The sequence below is a fragment of the Hirundo rustica genome, chromosome 3 (assembly GCF_015227805.2).
Source record: "Hirundo rustica isolate bHirRus1 chromosome 3, bHirRus1.pri.v3, whole genome shotgun sequence".
Taxonomy (NCBI): domain Eukaryota; kingdom Metazoa; phylum Chordata; class Aves; order Passeriformes; family Hirundinidae; genus Hirundo; species Hirundo rustica.
In genome coordinates this window covers 51,092,456-51,112,973 of record NC_053452.1, presented here as the reverse complement: position 1 = coordinate 51,112,973, position 20,518 = coordinate 51,092,456, and the positions used below count along the sequence as shown (strand labels likewise).

The 20,518-nt window shown below is 37.8% G+C and overlaps 1 protein-coding gene across 1 annotated transcript in view; it reads left to right on the top strand.

Annotated features, from left to right (window-relative positions):
• The window catches only part of MAP3K5 (mitogen-activated protein kinase kinase kinase 5), a 100,030-nt gene that overhangs the window by 25,488 nt on the left and 54,024 nt on the right, over positions 1-20,518 (top strand). Inside the window, exons 2-6 of the mRNA XM_040059152.2 lie at positions 3,592-3,731; positions 6,429-6,452; positions 16,500-16,693; positions 16,928-17,096; positions 18,032-18,138. Coding sequence (XP_039915086.1) covers positions 3,592-3,731; positions 6,429-6,452; positions 16,500-16,693; positions 16,928-17,096; positions 18,032-18,138 — 634 coding nt within the window. The remainder of the gene's footprint in view (positions 1-3,591; positions 3,732-6,428; positions 6,453-16,499; positions 16,694-16,927; positions 17,097-18,031; positions 18,139-20,518) is intronic.

Below are 20,518 nucleotides of genomic sequence, written 5' to 3'. Positions count from 1 at the left end.
GAGAGAGCTCTACTCTGCTTCCTGTGCTTGATCAGGCTTTTACTTGCCTTGAAACTCAAACCACAGATGTTTTGGTAATGGAGTAGTTCCAGTGTAACTGTAGAGCTGATTCCTCTACCTTTGTTGGAATACTATTTTGTCACTTACGAAACTGTGTTCTCCAGTGAATAAAAAACTTATGATCTATGGCATCAGAATGTTTGATTAATTTCATCTGGGGGAAATGAGAGTGAGAACCTGATAAACAGGATTATGGCAGCTTATGTATTGATGACCAAACAGTTGTTTGGGGCTTAGCTAAATCCTGGCTCTTTCAAACTAGTGAGAATTTTGATGTATGTTTGTATACTTTTACTTTGATTTGTCTTGAAAACCATCAGTCTTGCTCATCTTTGCTAAACTTCTAATCATATTTTATGTAACTGAATATAGCGTTTGGCTGTTTTGTAGTGCACTCAACAGTACATTTCTGGTGCTTTATAGGAGCCATTACTACTCCTGTCACTCCTGTTTCTGTGGTGGGTTCTCTCTCTCTCTCTCTCTCTCTCTCTCTCTCTCTCTCTCTTTCTCTCTCTCTTTTCTTTTTTTTTTTTTTTTTTTTTTTTTTTTTTTTTTTTTTTTTTTTTTTTTTTTTTCCCTTCCCCTCCCAAATCAGCTACATAGTATTTGATTTCTGCACTTCTGTCAAGTACATTGATCCGTCCTTTGGTCAGAGGAATTTCTACTGATTTTGTGAAAGAAGTTAGAAATAGGCCTGTCAGAAGAGCTGGTTTAGGATATAGATATATATATATTTTTTTTTTTTTTTAATTTGGGTAGACATCTGATTCCAAAAGTGCATATACGTTTTGTGGCTTGCTGGAATTGTAGGTAAGGTTTGGGTTGCTCCCCTGGAAATTGTGATACCAGTCCGAGGCCTAACCTAAACTTGAGAAATCTGATCTCTTTGTTGTGAGTGATATCTTCATTTTCAAATACATAACTGCTAGACTGAGCAAGAAAACTTCACAAAAGATGGACCTAAGGAAGACGCTGCTTTACCTATCAGATGAGATTATTCAGAAGGATTTCACAGAAGTCTTGACATGCAAAGGAAAGCGATCCTCCTTAGTTACATAAGAAATACAAGTATCACAAAAGCATTTATGCCAGTATCTCAGTGTAATTTTTCATACAAATGTTTCTTTACTCAGCATCCTTTCCTCCTCTGTGTAAGTAACTTAAGGTTTTTGTATGGTTTGGGTTATTTTATTTTAATTATTTTATTTTAATTTAATTTTTATTATGATTGGGATGGTACAGGACCCAAGAATGTTTCCTACAGTGTGGTGCTGTGTCAGACTCTGTTCAATGGATTTAGCCAGCTTGACAGTAACACACACACACATAATTTTTTCTTTTTGAGTTCCTCTTTCCTTCTTCATGATCCTAGGAACTTGCCATTTTAACATAGGATTTCTCAGGTGTTTTTTGTAATATGGCTTTGATCAGGCTCCATCTAAAGTAATATTTCTCTTTTAATCTTAGTTTTGCAACTCTAGTGAGAGTACATTATCTTGCAAGATTGCAGAATTAAGTCATGGCAAGTTGCACAAATTTTCCTCCTGCTCAGCATTAACAGATATGTACCATAGATGCAGAGTTGCTCAAGATTAGACTTCTATGTAAGTAAGAGCAGTTAAAAATATAACTTCTATTATGGCAAGTTTCAGAAGAAAATAAGCTAATCTCACCCAAAATATAGTGGTGTTATTGTCATTCTTGTTTGGCTTTTGTGACACTTCAATTCCCTAAAATTAATGAAAGTGAGTATATGTATAGTCTTAGTTTTACTTGCCTTTTTTACTTCAATAAAATTTGATGGCATCCATATCACAAATATTTATGTGAAAAGGGACAGAGGGAGATGCTTAGAACACAAATTATAAATCTTTTGGAAAACATAGTTTAAGATTAGATTTTTAAGTGTGAATTTTTTTTTTTTTTTTTGTCTCTTTTAATTTTGCTTCTTGAAGAGCCTAAGCTTGTACAGGCAAATGTTTGCTCTTTCCACTGTATGTATCTATTGTTCCTTCAGGTTTTAATAATTTATAAGCCTGTAGGCCACTTACAGAAAAACATTACTAAAGAGTAGGTGCCTCAAAGATATTCCATTTGAAAAAGTTGGAGAGACACTGCTCCCCAGTTAAGAGTGTGACCACAAGGCTTATCTTTTATTGAATATCTTCATTTCAGTTTTGATGATCTAAGTAAATAGGTGAGATGAAAAGTTCTGGTCAGAGGTAGAATCTCTGATTAGATTCATTAGGGTAGAGAAACTTGAGGATACATAGGCTTTTTCCTACAGAGCTTGTCTTGCTGTCTAACTTTTCAGTAATGAAAGCATCCAAAGGAATGGGAAAGCATAGAGAGATACTGGAAACTAGGCTGCTTTTCTAGTTCTACTCTTAACAGAAGCATATTTCTCTGGTTTGGGTTTGGTTTTCTTTTTTTTCTTTGTTTGTTTGTTTGTTTTGGGGTTTTTTGTTTGTTTGTTTTGTGGTTTTTTTGGTGTGTTTTTTGTTTGTTTGATGGGGGTTTTTTTGGTTGGTTGGGTGGGGTTTTTTTGTGTTTTTTTTTTTTTTTTTTTTTTTTTTTTTTTTTTTTTTTTTGTTTTTGTTTTTTTTTCTCTGAAACCTAAGAAAAAAATGAATTGGGTGAAAAGACAGAAAGGTGTTTGTTGAAGAGGTAGAGATGAGTCGGTTTTCTTGATTTGCTCTCTTGATTCCACAAGACTTGCAGTGGAAATACGCTGACATTGGTGCAAATATGGTCAAGAGAAATACATGATTTAACAGAAATTGTGGACTACATGCCTTGTTCTGTAAGTGTTTGTGTATGCGCTTGCATGCATTATTCACAAAGGTAAATTTTATTATGAACAGAATTTTCTGCACAGAAAAGTTTTTACTTATATGGGGGTTTCTTTGGCTTTATATATTCACTCCCTCTTTGCTTCTCTGCATCTGTACCTTGTCTTTTTCTCATTCTGTCATCTTTCTACATGAATCAATATAGATCTGAATGGTAATTTATACTGGAGCGTTGCCTTTCAGTTTGTTTTCTTCAAAAGTTCTAGTACAGAATGTATACAGTATGTTATAGGTTACATGAATTTTTATTGCAACTTGCACAGAGCATAAAAATACATCTAATGTAATTTTTTTTCTTTTATTTTTCCCTAAGGCTATTAGATTTACCAAGCAGATTTTATTCTTCAAGGCAGCAATTGAATATTTTCCCTTTTCGTGATTAGTGGTTTATCTGGTTTTTACCATTTTAAGGTCGCATTAAAAAAAAAAAAAAAAAAAAAAAAAAAAAAAAAAAAAAAAAGTGAAATAGAAAAAAAAAACCTAAACAGCATCCTGCTAACTATGTTCAAAATTCAGGCATAATAGCTAAAATGGGGAAATCCCTCTAGATCTCTTATTTCCTACTTAAAGCCAGGTCTTCTTACCAAAATAAATTGTGTGAAGAAACATGAGCTAGACATATTTGACTGTCAGAAATGTGTGGCATTTACAATATTTTTTTTTAAATTTCTTTCTGCAGATATTGCTGTTGTAGAGATGAGTGATGCCTTCCGTCAACCTTCCCTGTTCTACCATCTGGGAGTCAGGGAGAGCTTCAGCATGGCTAACAACATTATCCTCTACTGCGACACAAACGCAGAGTCTCTGCAGTCACTGAAGGTAGCTCTGGGTGGAAAAAGGGGGGTAGGAGGGCAACTCATAGCTAGTGTAACACTTGAAATAGGTTCTTTCTGTAAGAAATACGCATGCCAATTGTGGTTCAGAGTAGAATAGCAAATATGTTCTGAGGCCTGGCAAGGATGTCTACAATTCAATGCTGTAAAACTCCGTTTGGTTTTCTAAAGAAAAAGATTTAGATTGCTTGATCGCAGTCAGTTAAATACCTAGCTGTTAAATGGCTGTTTACAGAAACAGAATTTTGCCAGATTTGAGATGAGGAACTAAATGCAAGACTTTGTCATTCAAGGGAATTACTGGTTTTTGTGGTAAACTGTTACAGTAATAACAGTCCTGTGAGAATGGTAGCGTGTAGGCAGCAAAATAAACCTTAGGCTTTAGTTTCTGTCTAAATTAGCAGTTTTCTGCCAAACCTTATCAGGTCTCCTGATACCCCCTGCAAAATCTTGCTGAGTTACAGCTGTTTGCAGCAGGTACCTGCAGGATTGCTGTGCTGAAGACTAGCAGCAGTGTAATGGAGTCAGTAAAAACAAAACTCATGCCTCAGTGCACAGTATGGTACTTTGGTTTAAGGCAAGAGGGTGTTTTAAGATAATCTATGGGGCTGTGAATTTTGTCAGCCAAGGAGTTGATACCTGCTTCCTACTGCAACTATCCAAAAGGTTTAGCAACTTCCATGATGGGAAAGGATAGACACCTTGAATGTCAGTCTTTTCAATTACTTCCCCACTCTCAGATGCATTGGCTTTACTCAGGAGGTGTTTTATGCACTTGCACTTCCCTTCCAGGCTTTGCTGAGAAGAAGAATTTAGAGTGAGCAGCTTGGTGAGTCAGACTGCAGTCTGGGCACCAGTGCCACTCAGGAAGGATTTACTTCCTCTGTTTCTGGCAAGTGCAGGCTATTTGGTTTTGATTGTCCCATTTTTTCAGGTTGTCCTTATTCTTCAGAGGGACATGCTTAGTGACTCAGTTTCTTCCCCCTGCTCTTCCCTCTAAATTTTCTCAGCTAACTGGACTGCTTGCAATCCAGTTATATCCTTTCTTTCTGCAACATAAAGAGTATACAGATAAAAGTCCTAAAAATAATGCTGATGATAAAAGATGTATCTGGGAATTGAATTCAATTGTGTGAGTACAATGATCTACAGTATAAGCAGAGCAGAATTTCACTGTGCTGGGCAAAGAGCCAAATACCCAACTCCCACTGAGAAATCACTTGGGGTGAGGCATCAGGCCTTCTTGGGAACTTGGAAGAACTTTTTACTAGTTTAGAAGTTGGACTCGGTAAACGGGTCATGTGCTGGATTCCCACTGGCATCAGTGGAAGTTCAGTTCTGTGGAGGGAGACTTGGATGTCACAGTTGTCACCTGTACTCTGCTGACTGAAAGACTCCCTTTGGTTTCCCTTAGCTTTGAACTGGGCTTGTGTTTCTGCTCTTGGTAGCCTGTGGGGAAGTAGTCAAAGAGCAAGACTCCTTCCATACTATTTAGTAACTGCCTAAAAAAAAGTAGCTATGAGCATACTGTGACAGCTTCTGAGGCAGTGTTTGTTCATGTATTTGTTACAGCCAGCAGGTAAGAGTAGAAGCAATACAGGAAAGCATGTGCAGTTTTAATCTTGTATGGAAGGGGGAATTCAAAAACTGAAAGTGAAGGAAACACAGAACTGCAGCACATGATTTAATCAGGGCACAAAACAATGTAAGTAAACTTTTGCTGGTGAAATGTTCTTCTGCATGAACGTTCAGGCCAGGCTGGGCAGGGTTTTGATCAACCTGGTCTAGTCAAGGATGTTCTTGTCCATGCTGAGGGATTTGACCAGACCTTTATGACCCACATTTGGAAAGCTAGAAAGTTATATGTGAAACATGCCCCTCTCAATGGGGAGCAGTTTTATCAAAGCCTGACTTAAGCAACATGGAAATGTGGGGCACCTTGGTTTGACACTGTGCTTGTTTTTAATGCTGTTGAGCTGGTGAAGCTGCTCACCAGTCCCAGTGGCAGAGGCTAAGCCACCTGATAAATCTGTTCTGGTTATCAATTCCTGGGATCAGAATTCGATGACAAATCATGCTGGAAGCAAGATGATCATTGTTCAGAAGTGGTTTACACTTGAGCTGGACCACCTGAATTAGTGTGCAGGAATGAGCTCTTTCCATCTGTGTGTGCTTCTAATTCTCTGAAAATTCGCATTGCAAATGTGAAGATAGGGGGTTTTTTACATCTAATTATTAGAGCCAAGTGAATTTCAAGCAGTTTTGGAATACTTTAAAACCTCATATTAATACTGCTTTTACTATTCTTTTTGATTGCTTCTCCTGATAGCAAAATGTTACTTATTACATTTGAGTTTCCAAACATGAGTAGATATTTATTAATAGACAACTTCTAGTCATCATCCCTCTAGGAGAATTTATAAATTGAGGGATGTGTATATTCACATCAGACATTAGGTATGCTCTTATGCATATAAAAGTTGTATGTATCTGCTTGGTTCCATAATAATTTTGTCTCTTCTGAGACAATACCTCATTTATGTTGATTTGACAGGCAGAGAAAACATCTGTCAACAAACCTTTTCTTGTCATGTGTGAACAGTAACATTAGAAAGTCATACTGGTCAGATACCTTTCCTAGTGCTATCAACATAATTTTTTTTTTTTTTTTTTTGTATTTCAGGAAATTATTTGCCAGAAGAATAATGTAAGTATGATGTATGGATTTCAGCTGAATTGTCAACATTCCAAATTTCTGTTTCATTGAATGTTGTTTATATTCTGTTTTCCACTTGAATCATTGAACATTGTCCTGCTGTATTTTACAGAGTTAGATGTAGAAATTCTAGCAGCAAATCTGAGTATATTACTCGGTTGCTAGGTACCAGGCTCACTTCTTACCTTGCCTCTACCTATCAGTTGTATTTTCTTTGCTGCCTTTACTTGTCTGTCATATTATCTCACACCCATTTGCCTTTGTAATTTTATCTTCTTTTTGTTGTTGTTGCCTTTTTCTATACGGTGTTCTTTAATGTTTTTTAAAAATACTCTATTATAAAGCAGAGTTATTTGGAAACTGTTGCTCATTTTAGAAACCCATGGATACAGCTCTGAAAAAAAAAGTGTACATGTATAGGTATGCATGTATATATATGAGTAACTATAGATATGTGCATGTATTTTTGTGTATGTGCGTATATCTGTGTGTATATATATGTGTATATACATAGATGTATGTGTGTATGTATATATAAAATACCTTTATAAAGAGAGTATTTATTTCTAGAAGTTGAGTGCTGGAGCCTGTTAGTCCAAGTGCAGTATAGATCCCAGTGGTAGGTATCTAACTGTAGGTATCTGCACCTTGGCCTCCCTTTGGTTTCTGGGGTTGACCTTCCCAATCTCCCTTCCCTTTTTCACTCCCAAGTTCAAGGGAGGCAGACCAGTGGCTGGGAGAACACTGCTTTTTCAATGTGATTTGTTCTGGAGCAGCAGGGCCAGTCACGTCAGAAGATATCAGGCACGTTGAGTTGTTCTTGGCTTTGCTTTGTGACTTTCTGGTAGCCACATTTGCTAAAATATAACTTCATAGAGACTAGTCAGTGCTGTGCTGATATCCTGAGGTGCTATGTGCATGCTGTACAATTCCATATATTTGAATAAAAATTTCTAGAGGGGCATATGAAGTATTTAATTTCAGAAATTGTCCAGGTTTTATTTTTGTCAGTGCCATGAAAACTGCAGCATTCCTGATTTTACTTCTTTATTTAACAGTGGATTAAGTAATTACTTTTGCCAGTATGAAATATGACTCTCTGAAAAAGATGCAGTCTTGTCTTTTTCTGCATGAAGTTTCCAAAGATGGCTTCAAAACCAGTGTGAGCTTTGGTCTAATGCTGCGTTTTAAATTACAGATATTTTTTATTTTTTAACGAAAAAAGCAAAGAGGTTTCCCTATAGAGTTTCTGTATAGCTCTTAACCAAAAAGTGCTTTTCAGACACTCACAGAAGGCTGTGAAAGATGTGCTAGACTAGAAATCTCTCGCCTTTCTCTAATGAAAGTGGAAGAAATGATCAGTTAGGCCTTTTACATAAAATGAAAAGAGAACAGTAAAGCCTTGCTTGTAAATGAATGTATTACATTCTGTGGTTTTGTTCTGGTGGCCTAGGACCTAGGGAAAATGGTGTGTGACTAATGTAATGTTCCTGGGAGGGTAAGGGGAAGAGCTCTCTTAGCAGGAAACCAGCAGGAGATGACTGGTACAATAGAATAAATGGGAGATGTCGGCTTGTCCTGTCCTCAAATGACAGTCCCCAAAGCTCAAGGAGAGGTGTGATAACTTGGCCTTCATCTGTTTCAGAAAGGATTGTTCTGTTTTCCATTTAAATTAGGATAGGCGACTGTGACACTGTCATTTATCACTTTTAGAAATGCTTCAGTGTATGCCAGAAAAAGAATGTGTTCCTTGAAAGTCTCAGATGTTTTCAAGCACACCCACATAACATCTTTTCTGGGAGGAAGTATTTTCCCTGGGATTAGAACAGGGAAGTCAGTGAAATGGTTTTAGCAGCTCCTTTGTCTCCTTTTTCCTCATTTTTTCAGCTTGATGTCAGCCAAATTACCTGGAAGCAGACTTTTCACAATGTTGGTGCATACCTAACTACTGAATATAATACCTGCTTTATAAAAATCATGTTTCTTCATAAATTATAAGATTCTTGGATAAATGGGTATGGCAGAAGTTCCATTCTAGTGAAGCCATGTCTCTGATGCTCACCCTTACCAAAAATAGTCATGTGATGTTGCTGATATGAAAAAATAATGAAATTCACATATGGATAAGCATGAAGTTCAGTCTTGCTGTTCTAATTTTTAAATAATAATAATAATAATAAGTTTTTTAATAGTATGCAAACATCAGCCATATCAAACACATGGTATCCTTGGCACCAGGGGATTAAAAATGTTGCAAAACAAGTGTGTGTGTGTATCTATATATATATCTGCCTAACTGAAATGCCTTGTGTTTGCTTTTCCTAAACCCTTTATCCCTAAAAATAAGTGGGATTAAAAAAAAAAAAAATTTATTGCCGACTGTTTTGTTCTTCTGACTGGATTTTTGTGCTTCCTAATAATAGTCAATGCAGTGTTGCATAGCAAGGATAAGCTGCCTGGAGCCTGTCTGGGCAGAGCAGAGCAAGATAACATTGGCTTATTTCCTGTTATATGTGGTTTTATAGCTGTTTAGTTGGACTTTTTCCAAATGTTCCAGTAATACCAAAACCATACATTTTTACAGGGAGTGATACCTTAACAGGAGGTAGTTACTTTGCTGGTTGAAAGCTTGGTTTGGTTTCTGTTGTCTGATTTTTGAGGTCAATCAAGCAGCAGAGGCATTCTAGAAATTACTAGTAAACAGTCATAAGATATTGCTATAAAGGTTATGGTTCATGACTGTACATTGCTAGTTTTAGCTAACCAGTTTAAATATCATCATAATTCTCCACAGTTTAAATTCTACCACCTTTGGAGAAAAGTTGCAGATCTACTCAATTTTTTAAAAATTTGACTTCTTGCTGAATCTGAGTGTTTAATACCACCTGTATTCTACGTGTGGTTTGCAACCCATTGTGGTTACACCTTGACACAGTGCACACCTTTCAGTTCAGGCTGCTTGCTTGCACCGGGTTGGAGTAGTGGATAGCCTCAGGGGCTGCCTGGGGTGTGACACTACAGTACAGCTCCTGGTCTGATCAGAAGGGCCCTTGGAGGCAATGGGAGTTGTTCTCTTGGGCAGCTGACTTGCAGGCATTAGTGATTAAACAACAGGGTTAGTGTTGTATGGCCGGGCACCCTTGGTAGTGTTTCGCTTTTCTAACACATGGAGGGATCCGATTGTAGTGATAGGATGAAGGGCAGTGGCTTCAAGCTCAAAGAGGATAGGTTTAGATTAGGTGTTAGGAAGAAATTATGTACTGTGAGGATGGTGGGGCACTGAAGCAGGTTGCCTAGAGAAGCTGTGGATGTCCCATGCCTGGAAGTGTTTGAAGCCAGGTTGGATGGGGCTCCAAGCAACCTGGTCTAGTGGAAGATGTCCTTGGCCACAAGACAGATGTTGGAACTGGGTGACCTTTAAGGTCCCTTTCAACCCAAACCATTCCATGGCTCTATGGTTGTAATTTTTATTGGTTTTCCACAGCCTTTCCTAATTGCCTCTTGTTTAAGTTGTAGCTTGAGAGACAGTTCAGTGAAGTGCTCCTTTGATGTTGAATGGGAGAACTCATCCAATTCTGAGATCCCCTGTGCAGGAGAGACATGGAGCTCCTGGAGCAGGTCCAGTACAGGGAAACAAAGATGATGAAAGTACTGGAGCATCTCTTAGGAGGAAAGGCTGAGGGAGCTGGGCCTGTTCACCCTCGAGAAGAGACAGCTGAGAGGGGACCTGATGCGTGTCTATAAGTATCTGAAGGAAGGGTGTCAAAAAGATGGAGCCAGGCTCTTTTCAATGGTGCCAAGGATTAGAACAAGAGGCAATAGGCAGATACTGATGTACAGGAAATTCCACCTGAATAAGAGGAAGAACTTCTTTACTGTGTAAGCGACCATGCACTGGAACAGATTGCCCAGAGAAATTGTGGAGTCTCTCGGACTGGAGGTACTCCTTAGAACTGTCTGGACACAATCCTGTGCCATGTGCCCTAGGATGACCCTGCTTTAGTGGGGGCTTGGACCAGATGACTACCGTGGTGTTTTCCAAGCTGACCCATTCTGTGACTCTGGATGAGGCATTCCAGAGATATCTGCAAGCTCAGACTCTCCGTATAGCTGCTGTTAAAAGACTATAGCATACGGTATGTTTAACTGTTGGTTTCTTTCACCATGGAAATAGGGATAAATATTTGTAATACTCTTCATCCAGCCAACAAGAGATCTGTGGCCAGTTTGATTTTTCATATCCAAGCATGTAAAACTACTATGTAGCCTTCAGTAAACATTGTGTTGAAAATGATAACTGTGGTATTTATTATTTACGATACAACACCATCTCTTGCTTATTCTTTATTTTTTTGAATTCTTGTTTTGACACATACTTTCCTAGGAAAAAGTTGGTAACTTTTTTCCTATGTAAGTATGATGAAAGGACCATGTAGGCTGTAAGCGGGTTTTTAACAAGTATTTAGGATGTAGCATAGCTGCAATAGAATCCTATTGCTGGGTATATAAATAAAGAATATATTCTTGAAAAAAAGGGGGAAGTATTTGATAGAGTAGATCCAGTCTCTGTGTTTCAGTTCATTTGAGGCATGAGGCTTACTTAAGTTCCTTTTCAAATCAGTAGTAAGGCTATCAGTCATGTGAGTGGGATTTAAAGTAAACCCAGACTGAGTCTGTATTCATTAAAACATCAACACATGTTGATTTACTGTGTGTTTGGTGGATGGAGGGAATAGATTTAATAACTTGGTTTATGATTTTGCCATCTGCTGCACATAATACCATGCACAGTCAGAGAGCTACCTTAAAATTTCACCAGAAGAATTTAAATAAGAGCAGATATTTCTCAAAAAGATGAGTGGGAGAAATAGAAAAAAGCTCTCTTAATTAGAAGAGTGTCAGCAGGAGGAACAGTTCCTACTGTGAGAGATACTGGCTATTTTTATTATTTCAGCTGATTTGTTTTTCTTTTATTGAAGTTACATTGGATGCTGACCTGAAGCTTTGGCAAGTGGGTGGGATTCTACTAGATTCTCCCATCCATGGCTAAAATATCATGGTTTTGGTTTGGGGGATCTTTGTTTTCTTTGACGCTTCTTGTCTGTGAAGGCAGTTTTCCTTTGTTTGTGTATATTTGACTGCTAAATGATCCCAACAGAACAATGTTAGTTAAGAGCCTTAGGGAATTGAAAGAACTGTGCATCCCTGACTCTGCAATTTTTCAGTTTTCCCCTTCTTTTTAAAGAAAACGTCAAGATACAAGAATTATTTTGCCAGGACTCAAATGTTCCTTTGTCTAGCACCATGTCATTTTAATCTGTGCAACCTTCAAAAAAAAGATTTTTTGTATTACATCAGATTTATTTTTGAGGGAGAGAGTAGTTTTTATCTTATTTCATGATGTTCTTTCTAAGAAGACATGGTCTCCCCATTCAAGTCCAAAAATCTGCCCTTTTCACAAGTAGTAGTTCTGTAGAAGAGGGGAACGTTGAAAGAAGGGCTGGTTTGCATTCTTACTGTGATCATTAAAATGTAAGTATATGCTATTGATTTTATTATCTCTTGAACACAAATAGGTACTATATTAATTTCTTTCAGAAGCTGAGAAAGGATATTGATCAAGAAAGAGGTGCTTAATGCTCCAGTGACCACTAGGTCTAGCTAGAAGCAGGCTTGTCTTAAATTATGTAATTATAGAGCTATTAAGAATGATCTTACATCTCTGACTAAAATTACTTATGCTTTAGAATTGTTAAATTTGCCTTCAGTAAATGAGGAAGGGACATTAGAAAAATACAGAGCAATTAAAACATTTGCAAAAATTAATTACAGATTCTGTAACTCAGTTGTAAGCATTTATGTGTGTAGCTGGCACCAGGCAGCACTTCTGCCTTCTGATTAGTCTGACTGGTTTGATGAAATGGGCTGACATGGATAGTCTGTCAGAGTATGACCTGATGTTGCCAGGTACTGAGTGTGCTGGCCCAAGGCTTTTAAAGATGTGTATGTTCATATCTCCCAGACAAAAGTAGCTCATCTGATCTGAGAGTTTAGGCCAGGATTGCCTGTCTAATGTCCCGAGTGCTCGTGCGTCAGTTGGAACCACAGTAACTATCATCTAACTCTGTGTTTGCACACGGGAGGCCTGTCCCAGCCCCAGGTGTTTTCAGTAATGCCTTTCAACATACAACACAGGTGCCCTGCAATCCCTTTGTAATTTTCACTAGTGTAGTTTGAGCTTTTGAAACTTAAATAATGAAGGTTTTATAAAGACAGAGGGCTGCAAAATGAAACTTGGAGCACCTGTTCTTGATTGGGCAGGGGATCTATTCCCACCCACTTTTGAAGCCCCTGTATTCAACCCATGTTTCTTAAAGGGTGTTGACATAACAGAATATTACAATTGTATTTAAGATGCTACTCCTACAAAAATTCTGGTTTTATTGAAAGGCTTCTATCTATTACTTTCATTATACATGATATGGTGAGTCACGAGAATGGATCAAAGTAAAACAATTCTGCCTTGTGTGTTTAACAGACTTGCAGTATGGAGGGAAGTCAGTTAGGGTTAGAAAAAATACCAGATTTTGTGTGATCAGAGTTGGGATGGAGTATTTCAGGGCAAATAGAATAAATTAAATATATTTAAGCTTTCAAGTCTAGCAATATGCACTAAGTGAAAATGTAAAAGCAAAATGTGAGCAGATGGGAAGTGTGTGTCAAAAAGACCACCTGAACCTTTCTGACTTAAGTTAGCGTAACTTGTATTTTGACAAAAAAAGATGAGAAAGTTGTTGAGACAGGTTGCATCACCTGATGAATGAGGAAAGAAGCAAGTCACACACTCTGCTTTGGGGAAAGTGGTCAAGGGTTATCTGGCATTTAGAGTAGCTCCACAACTGTTTCCGTCACAACTTGGTCCTCTTGGTCTCCCACCCTAGTCATAGCCCAACAGCTGGAGTTGGGCTCTTTGCAATCAGAATTTGTGATGGTGACACTGTGTTTCTCCACAGTAGGGGACTATAGACTTTGTTATACAAAAGCAGTCTTGCTAGCCCTGTTATCTTTCTTCCACCTCCACCTTTAGTAAATAATATGAAACTTTTGATTTTTTTTTTTTTTTTTCTTTTGACGCTAGAGCTACTGCATGTCTGCCTTTGTTAGGTTTAGCTGTTAAATATCTACCTACTGGACTCTTTCACTAGGGAAGTGAAATTGAGGTCAGTATTTCTTGTGTTACTTAGCTTTATTGCATATGTGCTCTTTCTACTTTTTTTTTTTAAAAAGTGTTTTTTTCTAAGGAAATGAAACTTAAGAGCTTGTACTGGTTTTTCATCCTCCACATTTGTTCTGTATCCGCCTGTTTGTCTGTCTGATGAATTTCAGCCGAATTTGAGAGGTTTCATAGAAACAGAGCTCCCACAAAAGATAACTATCTAGGTTAAGTTTAGAAGCAAAGTGATGCCCTGGCTGAGGGAAAGGCCATTGTATTTTCACACTACTTGCTACTGAATATCAGGGTGAGACTCTACCTTGAGACAATTCTCTGAGACCCCTGGGGGCCCTCTGAACAACTGTAAATGGATTTTTATTTTTTTCTCTTCCCACAGTGTTTTCTCCTGTTTTTTTAAGTTCTTCCCTGTCCACTGCTTCCAAAGACTCTTGGGTCTGCATGTCTTCTATACCAGGCTCTGTATTATAACCAGCTTTTCCCCCCTCAGCTAACAGGAAGAATGCATATAAACTAACTTTTGCTGGCTCTTCTTGTTTCACTGAAATAGATATGTACTTCCTACAGAAGGTAAACTCAGGATGAGTTTCTAAGAGCTTTTGCTCAGTAATGGATTCAGGCACTTGTCATCTGAAGGAAGACAAATGACAGATTTTAATTCTCCTGGTAGAATTCAAAATTAAGACTCCGGTACTGTCTCTGTAGCTGGCATGACCATTTTACAAGGGTAAGCCTTGGGTTCTGTGAATTTTAAAAGATGGGAACATCCTTTTTCAGAGTGATTTTCATTTAAGACCTGAGCATCGGAAACAGTGTACCAGGGGTCTGATGAGGTCTTCCTGCAAACAGTCTTGAATTTATTTTTAATGCACTGAATAAACATTAGGAAGTAAAATGCTTGTCTCCGGATATCTGTAGCTACTTCACCCCTTTTCTTGACTCTGACTTCCCAACCTTTTTCTCTTTTATCTGGAAAAGGAAAGCTGGAGAATAGTCTGCCTATGTGTAACAGTGGCTCTTATGCCAGGGGCTATGTGCCCATCTCTTATAATTACTTAAACCACTTCCAGCAAGTTCATAATTTTCCCTCTGCCTTTGACTGTGGGGCTCATTAGATTTTAGCAGGGTAAAAAGTTCATCCATTCACTGTTGAAAGCAGGTGATTGCCTTACATGCTAGGATATTCTTGAATAGAAATATCCATTCACTTCTCCATTGCACAGACAGCCAGTTTGGGTTCTGGCATCCCACTCCTTAGTTACTTGTAAAAAAATTTGTCATGTACTTCCCAGTTCTCAAGTTTCCTTTGGAACTGCTGCAGTCACACAGAGATAAATATTCCCTAGCTCTTCAGCAGCAGTAGTTTGTAATGGCTGGGGAAAGAAGACTAAATTAACCCTTGTGCAAGGCCCCGTATACAACAGTCTCCAAACAACTTCTGTGGTAGTTGAACTCAATCGACCTCATGTAAATGCCTGCACCAATTATTTTTAGATTTTACAGTCTGTTGATACCCCTCGGAAGTGCAGTGGGATTGTCTTTATATTGAAGTCTTATAATTTCATAGTAAGATGGGTGTAATTAAAAAATAACTCCTGTACTTTTCATAGCCAGTCTCTGATTTGTACACATATGTTTACTGACATATCTATATGCATACGTTTTGCAGATTTGAGTACTTGAATCCTTCCATGTTTTAAAACCCTAATAATACATGTTAAAATGCATGTTTTAAGCACACAACTGGTATTGTGCATTCAAAAACTATTCCATCACTGCCCTCTCAGTGCATGGAGCTCACCTAGGCAGGGGAGTTTCTAAAGTGATGTCTGCATTGCTGTATTGACTTCTGGGAGAGCCAAAGCAGGTGGACAGAAACTAACCTTGGAAGTAATTTAGGGGTACCAAAAATGATGAGTCTCAAGAACTGCTTCCTCAAAGCTTTTATTGTTTGGCTGCTGGGCACTTCAGCAATGGAGTCTGAGCTCTGAGAGATTAATGGAGGAACTCCTCCTGATTTTGTTGGTATTCTGTCTCACAGTTAAGACTCTTTAAACCACAAATATTCAGCAACTTTCTCTGCACATAAATCTGTACTCACACACATACCATAGTCAGCAGATATCTTGCCTCACTCTTCCTTGGAATATAATTAATTTTATTTTATTTGTTTGCAAAGTATCTGTCATACATTGATATATAAAGATCAATGCAGTTTAGCAATGCTGAGATGCTCTGTAAGTGATTATTCTGAACTATGCATGATTTTAAGTTCCATTGAAAATATTTTCTACATAGTAGAGAATTTATTTTGCTTCTTGAATGCAAAACTATTTGAGTCATTTTGCAGTTCATATGAGGATTACTTTTCTCTATGGTTTTCCTGTTGTGAGGCAACTAGATTGTGTTACTGTTTCCAGTATCTGTGAGCCAAACTGTTCTGATCATCTGTCACCTTGAAAAGCGAGTACCTCATCTTTTTTTGATTCCATCTGCCTCTTCAGGGTGTGGCCAGAGAATAGTTTCAGTACCAAGCCAATTAGAATTTTAAGGTCAACTTGATACTTCTGAAAAGATTGATTTTTACAGGAAGCAGATTGGAAATCTGAAAGAATACATTTCAGGCGTATATCGTATTTGATGCGAAAACTGAATTTATGAGTTAAAACTTAGTCTTGCTGAAGTAAGCAGCAGGTCTCCCTTTTGACTTTTAGAGGTGGAATTCTGCCGGTAATACATGCAGTTGTTTCATACTTCAACTTTCCAAGCCATAACTGCCCTAAATATTGCCCCTTGTTTCCCTGCAGATGTGCACTGGGAACTACATATTTGTTCCTTATATGATAACTCCACATAACAAGGTGTACTGCTGTGATAGCAGTTTTGTGAAGGGGCTCACGGAGCTGATGTCACCTGGTTTTGAGTCTCTGCTTGGGCCTATATGCTTACCTCTGGTGGATCGATTTATTCAGCTCTTGAAGGTGGCACAAGCCAGTTCAAGGTGAGTCGTCATCTTGCACACCCACGTAAAACGCAAATATTCCTGCTGGCAAGATAAATGTCAGCCTCTTTTGCCTTCTGTTCAGAAAAACTGATACTTAATAGTTCAGCATGGACACTGCTCTATCAATACGTGTTCTGCACATACATTGTGGGAGAGCTGTGGGGCCAGAAAAACAAGTGCGAGTGCGAGGGACCTGTCCCCAGTGGCTGATGTGAAGTTGTTCCTCTCCAGCCAGTATTTCCGGGAATCCATTCTGAACGACATCAGGAAGGCCCGGACGCTTTACACGGGCAAAGAGCTTGCGGCAGAGCTGGCAAGGATTCGACAGCGAGTAGATAACGTTGAAGTCTTGTCTGCTGACATTGTAATAAACTTGCTGCTGTCCTACAGAGACATCCAGGTAGGAGTTTTGTGTACTACTAAGAGGGATAAATTAAATTACATTCTCACAGAAAATTTTAGCGCAGATTTTTTTAATAAACTGTGGATAAAGCGAACTAGTTAAAAATCTTTTATGGTGTCTCCTCTGATTTTTCTATTTTGTTTTGTAGTTTCACTGTTTGCCTTTCCGTAGCAGAAAAGGATTTTATAACAGTACCTAAAAAGTACCTGACATGTAATGACTCTTCTCCATCTCAGCACTGCTGTGTGATGAGCAGCATGTAGTTAAAGGCTAAGGTGGCATTCTGCAATTGATAGGCAAATGTATTCTTTGTCATCAAAGCTGGTGACTTTTCTTATGGAAACATAAATAGTTCATATGTATTTCAGGTTTTGGAATGATGCTAGTAATTGTTTGCTTTGTTATCCATAATTTCAACTGTTGCTCCTTAAGCATTATGAAGTGTTTTGAGTTTGATTTTTTAAAATTTTTATTTGTTTTTTAAATATGTCAGTGAGTATGCTACTTTGAAAACTGTGGTGTTAAAGAGTCTTGTGTTTTTGTGGCTTATGCCTACTTCAGAGATTTGAGATGCCTTAATTCAAATGCAGTTAGCTTTGTAATGTCTGCACAATATGAGCACTGACACGTGTTCAGGTCCTGGAGCTAACTTTAAGCATGAAACAGGTGCATGGAAATTTCCACAGAACCATGTTGAAGCAGCACAGGAGGCCAAATTGTGCTTCCCTGTTAAATACTGTGCATATTCCCATCTCTGATTAGTTCTAAGCTATTTACAGTTTGACACTGAAGAAACTGGAATCCACAAAACTTAGAATGGACTGAAAATACTTTTTAATAAGAAATAATAGCTGCTTAGATTGAAGAGGAGCTTATATAGGCATACCTCAATACAGCCACTTAAAACTATATTATTTCCTTTCTTTTGTAAGGATTACGATTCCATTGTGAAATTGGTGAAAACTTTAGAAAAACTGCCCACTTTTGACTTGGCTTCCCATCACCATGTGAGGTTGCATTATGCATTTGCACTAAACAGGTAAGAATCTACCCTTCTTTCTGCTGTGGAGCAGTAAATCAAAACTTCAAACTTTATAAGGGGTGGATAATCCTGTGTGAAGTTCCCCACTGGAATCTTTATAGGCAGTCCTATGATTTTGACTGAAGCAGCTCTGGGGATTCTAAACTTCTTTTTATCTCATACTATCAAATTTCATTCATTTTTCTTTAGCATGTTTGATTTGCCTTTCCATAGGTTTGCATTATTTTCTGTTTCAGTACCTAAATTAAAGGAAATAAATACCTAACAATATTTTCCTTCTATAAAGTAAACTTTTAACGGTGCTGTGTGAGTGACAGTGCTGCATCTTTTGTGCTGGCAAAGACATCTCATTCAAGTCTGAGTTCTGGTAATGTCAGGAGACAGAAGCAGACCTTTCATCAAATGTTCATAGGAAGGTTTTATTGTATTATCATGATAAAGTAATTTTCATGGTCTCTGATAATATGGGCAAAATGTGATAGATGGAGAAACATACACTGCTTCTATGGGTTAAATAAAAACCAAGCCTAGATTTTCTTTCTAGGTTATTTAGGCAAGTGACTAAAAGGGGAGATTTTTCAGAGGAAAATAGAGCTGTTCTCTGAGCCGTTGCTGTTATCACAGTGAACATTTTGCTGTTGACTTTTAGAAGAGTAGACCAGGTGTCAGTAGGTACTGAAATTATCAAGCGTAGAAGATGTCCATAGATGGTTCTGCTTCTCCTGGATTTGAATTTTGTAATTCAGGTTCTCTGAGGAGGCTTAAAACTGCATGTCACATGAAAGAGATGTCAAAACATGTCCCAAGGAATTATTTGAAAAAATAAATCTGGTTTTGAAAGAAAAAAAAAAAAAACAACAAAACAGCTGTGTGAGATTTTTTTGTCTGAATAAAATGTCCAGATCCTTTCTTATGCTTTTATACTAGGCAAATTAAGGCATAAATATTGTGCCTTTTTTGTTTCCACTTTGACATAAATATGTGAAGTTTTGCAGATTAAATAATCCAGCATGTATCTGCCACTTCTACCGAGCCTTCACAATGGTCACTAGGTGTTCCTTGGAGTTGTAGCATGTTGTTTAAAACTCAGTTTTCTGAAACAAAGTCACCTTTGAGAACAGGACTAGTTCATTGTGGCACTAAAAATGTGGACAACTGCAGCACAATCTCTTCAGGCATATCCTTATACTTCACTGGTTCTGTGACTCTAAAATGTTGCCTCTGAGGGTATCTGACAAAAGATCTACACAGTATCTCCAAAGGAGTCCAGATGAGATTTTCCTATTCCTCTCTTCTCCAGACTGACCATTAAACTAGAAGCCATGACAGCCATGAAAACATTCATGCTTGGGTGTGACAAGAAGGAATTACTTTGGTTAATTGTAACTTTCTCCCTACTGGAACTATAAAGGATATTTTGTGAGCTGAGGCAGATCTGGAATACTCTGTGCTTCTGAATCTTTGCTGCGAAAAAAATGTGTCTTGCTTCTAATCCAGGTCACTAGTACGGAAGGATGGAGCGGCTCAATTAGTCAGGATTAGTCTGACCTAAATCAAGAAAGTGTGAGGGCACTGATGATGGAAAAGTAAACAAAAATAAAAGTAGGGACCTCTGTCTCTGAAGACCAGCGAAGTGTAAATAATCCATGTTGCGAAACATTGTTTGCCATACTGGTTTTGTTCTCATTAAGTTCATTAATCTGGATTAGTGATAGTCGATACAAGATGTGGAAATGTTGAAAAGGGAGTCATTTGATTGTTCAGTACACAAACACATTAAAACTCTAAACTCTTGATACTGAATGATGTATATATCAAAACTATGACTCACCAGGAAGTGTCCAATGCTTGCAATTACATGGTTTATTTGCTTGAAGTACTTCTTTTAATATTGCCTTATTGGCTTTACTCCTAAACTTTCCCTATCATGGGAGTTCAATCTGGTTTGTGCTTTTTGGACGTTTTGCTTCACAGTCAAAATGTATATAAGAAGCAAAATCACAAACACAAGATTGAATCTTTTTTCCTTTAAAGCACAAATTATGATGGAAGAAACACTAGACATGAAATCAAGGTTCATATTTTTCTGTTTTATAAAGAAGTAAATCATGATCATTTTAAGAATTTCTCTGGAGGTTCTTGTTTTCAGTGCTTTGCTATAGCTGATGCTTCATGAGAGTGAGAAGTTATGTTTGGGGGCTTTTATAAAGGTTTCCCACGACATAAAGAAAAGACCAAAAAAAAAAGCGAAAAAAAAGGAAGATGGGATAAAGTGTGTGTATATAACATAGTGTCTAGCCATCATTTTACATGGATGAAGTCATATGTCTGTATTTAAAAAAGGTAATGAAAAAATATTTCATGTTAACTTTCTTGT